Raw genomic sequence first — 10,141 nt, forward strand, 5'->3', positions numbered from 1 at the left:
TGCCTATTTTTGATAATAGATTTAATCCTATATTTCCTTGAAAAATTCCTGAAATTCATAGCAGATTGAGATGGTCTCTGGAAAGAACCTGGGCACATGCTGTCCTCATTGTTATAAGTGATTCCAAGGCTGGTTTAGTAGTTAGCATCACCAGTGGTGAAAATATTGAGATGCTTCAATCCGGGAAGACAATAAGCATCACCCTGAGCCCCATAGGCCTTTTAGCTGGCAGCCTATCCCAGGCCTTCCTCTGGTCCCCTTTCCTCATCCCCTTCTCTCAGAGTTCGGAACTAAAATGCCAATGCTGCGCACTATTTCCAGCATCTTACCCTCTCTGTTCCTGTTGGGTAGTGCCCTCAGGAACCCCTCTCGTAACCCTCATGGTGATCTACCCAACAAGAGAACACCACCCTGGTACAAGAAGACTTCTGATGAATAAGGTTGTCCATCTCACACTTGAGTTTGTGATGTCTGGGTTAGTCTTGGCAGCACACAATGAGACCAGCAGTACCAACCAGTATTTTGTAATACTTCTTAGGCAGCATTTGTGTGGTCCAACACAGCGTGGAGATGACTGATGTCATCAGCTCACCCCTTGTTAGCCTGATGGAGCAGCAGGGCCTAATGCAAGACACAGTCCTAATCTGGGAGTGTGATAGTAGCTCTGTACAGTGGAAGTATTTACTGTCTGCTGAGTGGTAGGCTATTTGGGTGCATGAAGAGACAGCATCAACTCCTTGTGGCTGCAGAAAATCCAAAGTTTAAAGAAGTTTCTGTTTTGATGCTCTGAGAAAAGAAAGCACATCAGCCTAGTGGTAGGATTCCAGGGGGAAGAGGCCTGGTCAGTGTTGCCCCTGCCTGCTGTCTGGTGGAGTGTCTGGGAGGCTTCCTTGTCCTGTTTGGCCACTGTGAAACAAGCTGGGGGTCAAAGCCCTTGTCTCCGAGTCACAGTGGAGGATGTCAAGCAGCCTAAGCAAGTCCTCACATCCCTGATCCATTTGCACTGAATTTCCTGCAAATTGCATGAAAACTTCCTGATTTGCCCAGCAGCCTTTGAATGCTGTCATTTGGGCTACCTTGAAAAAACAGAAAACATGGAAATGTAGGGTAAACATGGAAATGTAGGGTCTGTTTTGTTTAACCTAGGAGCTGGATGGTAAGGGCCAGGCTGGAGGAGAGACATTCCTATTGTATGTCTATAACAACAGAGATTTCCTTAAAGCCAGCAAGACCTGAAGCTAGGTAACTCCTGCTTCTTTGTGGCATCTCAAGCTAAATGACTTGCCGATTGCTCAAGAACTATTATGCAGTATAAAGGCAACTGTCTTGTTTTCCAGGATAGTGTTGCATATGGATTCTGATCCAGCTGTGACACTCATCTTCCTGTATGACTTGAAATATCCATCTGTCCCTCTTAGCGCTCCCATCCCTTGAAGTTACCTGTGCCACCACAGACCACACTTCCCTTTCAGTGGAAGGTGAAGGTTGCAATCTACCAAATATCAGAATGAAGGTGGCCACAGCTTACCTCGTCTTGGTAGAAAGTCATGGATAACCGAACGGAATGTTGGTCATGGACTGTTGCAGAGACTGTTTCCGGAGCATGTTAGTCTGACACATTCCTAAAGGTGATATTAGGGAGCAAAAGAGAAAACACTACCTTATCCTTAAAATGTCAAGGGCACCGTACTGTTGGATCGCGTGCTGTGTGTGTATCTGACAGTAGCCTCTGTGTTGTCAGTGGGAACTGAGGCATTAGCTAAGGGAGTACAAACATCTGTGTCTCTAATTCTCACTCTAGTTTTCATAGAAAGTTATGCTCTTATTAGCACTAATGGTGAGTTTCTCTATCCTTCATGCCTTTCTGAATGATTACCTTTCATAGATGCCTATCCTGCTACCTATTCTAGAAGTCATGGGGGCTGGGGAGATGGCTCAGTGGAATAAGTGCTTCCCTAGCAAGCGCAAGGGTCTCAGTTCAATCCCCAGTCCCGCCAAAAACAAAACACAACTAAAACAAAACAGAACTTGATATTCTAGAAGTCATGATGAATTTGCTTTTACTAGTACATATTTGCAGTACATAATGATTAAGTTCACTATGAGGAGTCAGTACATGAACATAACATGTCCTAATTCTTTTTTTTTTTTTTTTGTGCGGAACCGGGGATTGAACTCAGGCCCTTGTGCTTGCCAGGGAAGGGAAGCGCTTATTCTACTGAGCCATCTCTCTAGGCCCCCTAATTCTTTTATCGCCTTTTACTCCCCTTCTTTCTCCCTCCATCTCCCAGTGAAAGTTTCATGAAAGTTCTGTCGTGGTGACTGCAAATAGCTAGAAGACTGAAGGTAACAGAATAGAGTCATGTCCTTGAAAGTTTTGTTTTTCTGTTTCTAGAGAGGGTTCATCTGGTCTTAGGGGATGGATCCAAACCTACAAAATTCAAAGGAAGAAGTAGATACACTCACTAAGTCCTGACTGCTGAATCTACAAATAATCTCTTGCATACCAAAAAAAGACAACAAGGATAAAGTAAAGGTGCAGATCCACAAGGTCAAGATCAAAACCGGAAGCAAACTGCAGCTATGTTCATCCCAGTGGGGCCCTCACCGATGGGGCCAGCACAGACCTGATGGGGTGGAACAGAAAGGTGAAGGACAGCACGGAAAGGTCAAGGACAGCACTTCCTTTCCCTCCTCCAGAGGGTGAGGGGACTGTAGTCAGCCAGTGTCCCAGCTCACAGCAGACAGAGGTCACTCAGCTCTATAGACAGTGTTCCTGAGCGACAGGATGAGCCCCGGATGGCCAGTCTTTTGTTTTTTCCGAGTCACTCAGCAACCTAGAAGGTTTTTTTTTTTTTTTTTCACGCGGTACCGCGGATTGAACTCAGGCTTGCCGGGCAGGCGCTTATTCTACTGAGTTATCTCCTCGGCTTTTAAATGTTGGCAACTTACTTTTAAAAAAATAGTTCTTTAGTGCTGTGGCACACGCAAAATATGCAGGCTGAGTTAGGACTTAGCATTTCCAGCGCTTGCTATCGGCCTCCAAAGCAGAGATGTCCTCCACTCCTGGGAATCTGAATGCTTGTGCCTTGCTAGTGTGCAGGTGTGAAGAGTGTGAATGGTGACGAACGCACCTCTGGTGCCTCCTGGTTTGATCATGACTTCATGAATGCTACTTCCTACCCCTTTATTTATTCTTTACTTAAAAAAAAAAAATCTTAACCATGCCTCTCCCCTTCTCCTCCAATACCATCTGACACATTCAAATAACTGCACTGTCTCTGGTATCTTAATTCAAACCCACCCTGTTTTACATACAAAGGGCATACCTTGGAAGCTGAGGAAGCTGACATGCTACACTGGAAAGCAGATAACATCCTGGAGAACAGATCCATTATAGGACATTAATAATGCTCAGAGGACGGCCCTCATTCAGAGGGTAGCATTCCAGAAGGCTTGGCACACAACGGCTTTTGGCAGTGTACTATGGAATTGGGTAGACCTCAAAATGCCAGTTGTGTTGTATCACTCTAAGAAATGTAAAGAAGGTATTCCTGGCCCATCCTGGCACATAGTTCCAGATGTGGCACAGCTGTGCAGTGCTGGGAAGACAGTCGAACCAGCAGCAAGGAGTCAGTGGTAGGGAACCGAGTGCTGTGTTCTGGAGAGAGGCGTCACTCTGTCCCTGAAGGAGAAACAAAATCACCATCTGGAGCTGACTCTGTAAACAGCGGTGGAAGCCACAAACCAATGCAGATTCCTTATCTCTACGCCCCATGCCACTCGTTCTGCGGCCCTTCCCTTGGGCGTTCTTTCAGCTCCAGCTCCCCATCCGAGTTGGTGCTGTGGGTTCCTATCCCTGCTAAGCTTGTGCTTAGCTTACTGAAGCTCCACAGTAAATAATGGTAAATGGGCCAACTCGACCATGGTGTGGACCCCAAATTTTAGACTTCCTTCCTGTTTCCCTTGGGGGGAATTGTGGTCACGTTGGCTTCTCTGTCACTGAGTGCCTACTCTGTTCAGCATGCAAACATGGATGAGCCTCAGTCCTGCCTCAAAAGGGCTCCTCTGGCTGATGAGAAGAGACGCTCAGAAGTCGCGTGGTGGTTCTCTCGCTGAGGTCTGTGGGACGGTAGTAGAGGTGCCAGCTGTAGCCAGAGAAGCTAAGGTCTCACCTTCTCCTTCTTACCTTGTGTCGTACAGTCCCCCACCTTAGTTTCTAAAGTTCTGTTTCCATTCAAATGGAATTTCTTTAAATATCCAAATTCAATAGACTTTCATCCTCTTCATCCTCTCAGTTTCTTCGTATTATTTGTTAGATTGTTCTCCTGTCAAGTCCTCCTAGAAAAATACCCTGACCACAACATTTTGATATTTTTTTCCCTACCTTTCTGGTTTTTCTGTCTTTTTAAAAGCAGTTCTTTTAAGCCACAATTTTTAAAGACCCACATTCCCTTAACCTGTCTTTCTAGCCTTTCTTCTCTCTACCTTCTCTGAAGGACAGCTCAGCACTTCTGGAGCTTTTTTGAAAGGTACAAAATGAAGTACAGTGGACCGTTGAGTTACGACCAGCCTGCACCACGAATAACTAGGGTTATGACTAGAATTTGGGACTTCACCTGTGACCAAAGTCCTGAGTTATGACCCGAATCCTGGTCAGTTGTCTCTCACTTGGCCCCAGATACAAATTCAACCCTTATAGAGTTCTGGAAGGAACATCCCAACATCTTTTCCTGTATGGGCTTATTTGAGACATCCCAGGCCACTGTCTGAGAGAGAGTTTGAAGGCCAGGTAGAGGAGCCTGAGTCTTCAGTTGACAACCCGAGTCACATCCCTGAGGAACGCACCGAGTTCCTGAGTTGGAGATCCACTGTAGCGGTTCCTCTCCTTGCTTTCCACGGCTCGTGGGTTTGGGTCACTCACTTTGGAGGTCACTGTTTCATCTGTACTCTTGCCTCTCCCCGGCAGGATCAGAAGCCTCCCGTTATTTCCCTTCAGAAGCTCATTGCTAGAGAAGTTGCTAATGAGGAGAGAGGAATGTTTCTGATCAGCGCTTCCTCCGCGGGTCCTGAGATGTATGAAATCCACACCAACTCCAAGGAGGAGCGGAATAACTGGATGAAGCAGATCCAGCAGGCGGTGGAAAGGTAACCTTCCTTTTTGTTGGTAGTCTGTGGATGGATGTGTTCAGCCTGGAAAATATTCTAACCACTTGTCCCCTGTGTGAAACGTTGCTTCAGCCCGAGTGCTCTGCTCCCTGCCTCTGCCCCTGCCTGCCTGCGGGAGCCCCTCACCCGCAGCTCTGCCTTCCGCTCATCTTCCCGCATGCACCGCTCTCCCCTTCCCACTGCCTGGACCTTTGCTGCAGCTCCTGCCTCCCCCACTTCACGAAGACCTGCTCAGTCCAAGTGACCTCCGCCTTCCATGTGGTGTTTTGCCAGCTACTCCCTAAGGCCTTTATGTGCTGCTTGGCGTGTACTGTCTCGTAGCTACTCTCTTTGTGCAAATATGTACACAAGTGTTTATGTCATTAGCCTGGAAGCTCCTTGAGAGCAGGGGCTAGACCGTGTGTCCCCCTGTGTCGAGGACTGAGGAATCATTTAATAAATGTCTAAGTCGGTTCTTTCCTGATTACTTGTCCAAGGACAGGTTTTGTAAATGTGGGTGCAAGAGAGGCTGTGCTCGTTCTTGCGGTAATTTGATGAGTTGGATCTGGATGCTGTACAGGTCTTCCTCTTCCACTGGATTCAACCCAATATTGTGCCGTTCTTATCCCTTAACCCTTCTACCATTCTTTATTGAGAACAGAAGTGCCCAAGTAAATGCCTCTGTGTGTGTGTGTGTGTGTGTGTGTCTTTTCTGGAATGTTCTAGTCATTCTATACTGCTGACTTTGAGAGCTGTGTTGTATTTATTATGAAAGATCCTTCCTATAAGCTAGGAGATCCCTCTCATGGCCAGGCCAGCGGTATGATGGTTCTTTTTATGCTGAATTTCTCATTGTTACGAATAATTCTGTTATCAAGTCATCTTGTTTTTTAATGAGCCTGAATACCTTTGAATTGAGTCTCTGTTGTATCTCTCAATTGCTGTCTTTTGAAGTTGCCCAGAAGAAGAAGGGGGAAGGACCAGTGAATCTGATGAGGAGAGGAGGAAAGCCGAAGCCAGGGTGGCCAGAATTCAGCAGTGTCAAGGTACAGCGTGGGCCTGGCTGTGCTGTCTCCCTGGGGTTTGGGAAAGCGCTGGTGTCATTCAGGGACAGTCCTGACTGAGTGAGTGTGGGTACCTAAGGCTCAGTCTGGCCCTGCCCTGTGTGGGCAGGCTGATGCACAGGAGCATGGGCATTGGTGGCTGATGATTTAATTTTAGGTCACAACACTGTCTGGTCATAGTTGTACAGACTATAACCAGACAAGGAACCAGTAGGTCTTGCCATTGAGTTACCAAGATTGAGTGCAAATCTTTGAAATAGGGAATGAACTTAGCTCAGTTTCCAGTTCTGGCTTGACATAAGATGCACACAGAGAGCTTACTACTGATCCTGGGCTCCTCACCCTTCGGGATCGGAAGCTACACAATGTGGCAGGTGAATCTGAGCGTTTAAAACTCTCTGCCTGTTGGCTCAGTGGAATAGGCGCTTCCCTGGCAAGCACAAGGGCTTGAGTTCAATCCCCGGTTCCGCCAAAAAAAAGGAAGAAAAAAAAAAAACTCTCTGCCTGTGATTCCAAGGAGCATGAGGACTGCATGTCCCTGAAGTTCTTGCTGGTTAAGGTCACTGAGCTTTAAGAATTCTCTGACACGTTGTAATATGAGGCTGATCATGGCCAAAGAAATTAGGTGTTTAGAAACAAAAAATAAGCCAATGTGTTTGGTTTTGACCAAGACTGGCTGAAGCCTGAGGCATTTCAGGCCTTTACCTTGTTTTCCATATGGGCTTTCGCTCTTCATGGACGGTTGGGGCTACCTCAATTTTCATTCCTGAGCTGGGTGTTTAGTCTTAATAGGAACCAGCCTGCATAAACAAGGCACGGCTTTGCCAGGTTTTCTGAAATCAGAGGAATGGGAAAGAAAATGAGCATTCATCCAGTGCGGTGGAGGTGGGAGAGTTGCTAAGTCCTTTGTTGGATTGAGGGACAGTGGAAACGTCAGGAATCAAGCCAGGGTCTGCTCCGGCCAACCACATGAGCCTTACCTCTCAAGCCGGCAGCTTTCTCTCATAGTTTGGATGTGCATATCAACTGTTGCATTCATAGGAATGATCCACTTCTATGGTAAACACTTTCTTAGAAATACTCAGTAACCAGGACCAGCAGATCTGCACGTATCTGGAGGAAAAGCTACATATCTATGCTGAACTTGGGGAACTGAGTGGCTTTGAGGATGTCCATCTGGAGCCCCACCTCCTCATTAAGCCTGACCCTGGAGAGCCACCCCAGGCTGCCTCCTTACTGGCTGCAGCACTGAAAGAAGGTGAGTTGCTTTGGAAGGGATTTGGTCTGACTACTCCTGGAAATGTTTTTGAAATGCCCACCGACCATGTACCACGCATTGGGTTCTCTGTGCTGAGGCTATAGCTGCATAAGACAGAGACCTTACTATCCTACAACGTATGTTCTAGAAACAGCAACACATAGAGCAATAGATGTACTAGGTGGGATGTGAAGAAAGATGAGCAGGTGAAGGGGTGGCGGGTGTGATGGCGGGTGGTTTGGGTGGCTCTGTTGCTGATGGGGTGATACAGCAATGGATAAGCTGACATGAGGGAAGTGAGGAAACTGAGGGGTGCCCTGGGGAAGAACGCTCCCACACAGGAAACAGCAGGAGCAAAGGCCTTGTGGCCGGCAAGGGGGGCAGAACAGACAAAGTTGGGTTGGGAGGTGGGGGTGGCAGGAGATGAGTCAAGGGTTAGGGAGCATCATGAATTTTCAGTGGAGGAGGGACCCGACCCAGAGAGGAGGAACCCTCTGAAGGATGTGTAGGACAGAACGTGAGGCGGCAAAGTGCAGATCTCAGCAGTGACACAATCTGGGCCATCACTGTGGGAGCTGGTGGCCAAGCTCGGAAGGACCTTTGGAAATAAAACAGTAGAGGAGAGGAGAGGCTGTGGTGGTAGGAGGACCCTGCAGAACTGGAATTACTGAGAGTTTGTAGGGATGAGCTGGGGTGGGGACTGAACAGGTGCTAGGTGCGGGATTCTGCCAAGATGGGCAAGTGGCGAGGGTACAGCTGCAGGCTGTGGGTCAGGTGGCAGTGGCTCCGTGGGAGAGAGAGGCTGACGGGAGAGATGAGGGTAATGGCCTGGAAGTGACGGTGGCGAGAAGGAGACACAGTAGCTGCTCCCTGAGTGAGGAGGGTGCGTTGTTCAGAAAAAGGGCTAGTAAGTTGTGGCCTTGGGCCCCTCACTTCTCCCCTGCTGCTTTGGTGAGTGGGGGCGCAGCCTCGCTCACTCGCCGTGGGCATGTCTGGTGGCTCTTTGCCACACAGCAGCGGTGGGCAGGGCTGAGTCTGTAGGGCTCACAAAGCCTGCAGTACGCACTACAGGGACTGCACGCTGCGTTCGCATTCGTTTTGGGTGGAATTCAGCAGTCTCGAGCTGTATCTTTATTTCACTGTGGAGGAAGGCAGGGTCTCAGCAGGGCACAGCGATGTTGGCAGTGGGGCCACCACCAGAATCACTGGCATTCGTTGCAGGTCCATTGAGGACAGTCAATCTCCAATTCTTAGTTGTCACAGCCTGGGCCCAGAGCACTCATACCATATTCAAGGAGCATCTTATAAATCAAATAGCTGCACAGAGCATTTTAGGAAGGTGTGTAGGGGTACACGATTCTATTCATCCATGAGTTGAAATGCTTTTATTGTAAACAAAGATACTGGCTTTTTGGTGTGGTGTGTGTGGTGTGGTATAGTGTGTAGTATGGTATAGTGTGTGGTGTGGTGTGTGTGGTATGGCATGTAGTGTGCTGTGGGGTGGTGTGTGGTGTGGTACGGTATGTGTGGTATGGTATGGTGTGTGGTAAAGTGCGTGGTAAGCTGTATGGTGTGGTGTGTATGGTGTGGTGTGGGGTAGTGTGTAGTGTGGTATGTGGTATGGTGCGGTGTGTGTGTGGTGTGGTATGGTGTGTGGTGTAGTGTGTGGTGGGGTGTGTGGTATGGTGCGGTGTGTGTGTGGTGTGGTATGGTGTGTGGTGTAGTGTGTGGTGGGGTGTGTGGTATGGTGCGGTGTGTGTGGTGTGGTGTAGGGTAGTGTGTGGCGTGGTATGGTGTGTGGCGTGGTGTTTCCCGAGCACTTGATTAGAACGAGCACCTCACCTTCAGAGACTGTGACCCAGGAGGTCTCAGTGAAAGCTGGGAATCTCTGTTGTTAAGGTCAGTTTGGGGAAAAGCTCTTCTTGAAGAACAGTTACTATTTCTGAATAACAGCTTTAAGAATCATACTGCCCAATGGCATAATTATATTAGTGGAAGTATAGGACTTTTTCAAGCATGCTGATTTACTGCAAGTTGCCTTTGAGCTATTTTTATACAACGGGCTTTTACTTTGTCATTGCGGTAATTCTCTATTGCAAAATGATGCTGACAGTATTGATTTGGATTGCAGACTCTCACACATTTTCTGTGAAGGGCCAGATTGCGTATATTCTGGGCTTCTCAGGCTGTGCCACCCGAGGGAGCTGCTCCCCGAAGCACCTACTCGAGCAAGCTTTTAAAAGTGGAAAATGAACGTTTAGCTCCTGGGCCATATAAAAGCATGCACAGGCCATGTGATTTGTCAAGTCCACCTCTGTGTGTTCTTTGAATTTATTTATCTTTTCTGCTTCTTAGCTGAGAGCCTGCATGTCGCAGTGAAGTCCTCGAAGCTTCGTGACATGAGTCACTCGCCCAAGGATGCCGGCGCGGAGTCTGTCTCGAGGGATGCGTTGGCGTCTGACGACGATGTCCTGGGCCTGCCCGCTGTCCGTAAGTCCTGCCCGCTGTCCGTAAGTCCTGCCGTGTGGTCCTTGGAGCCTGGCGTGGTGACATGAAATGAAAGCCTGGGCTCTGCCCCTACTGGGAGGTGACTAAATGTATTTTTTAAATTACAAAAAAACCTGAGAAGTGCTAGGCTGGCCGTAACTACACGCTGCGTTCGCATAGTAAT

General features: G+C 48.1%; 1 protein-coding gene across 1 annotated transcript in view; it reads left to right on the forward strand.

Moving 5' to 3' along the window:
- Positions 1–10,141, forward strand: part of Arhgef28 (Rho guanine nucleotide exchange factor 28) — a 345,634-nt gene that overhangs the window by 284,219 nt on the left and 51,274 nt on the right. Inside the window, 5 exon segments of the mRNA XM_023703652.1 lie at positions 352–475; positions 4,762–5,148; positions 6,103–6,194; positions 7,288–7,470; positions 9,826–9,960. Coding sequence (XP_023559420.1) covers positions 352–475; positions 4,762–5,148; positions 6,103–6,194; positions 7,288–7,470; positions 9,826–9,960 — 921 coding nt within the window.

This window comes from Octodon degus, unplaced genomic scaffold (assembly GCF_000260255.1).
Source record: "Octodon degus isolate 3935 unplaced genomic scaffold, OctDeg1.0 scaffold00177, whole genome shotgun sequence".
In the NCBI taxonomy this organism is placed as follows: domain Eukaryota; kingdom Metazoa; phylum Chordata; class Mammalia; order Rodentia; family Octodontidae; genus Octodon; species Octodon degus.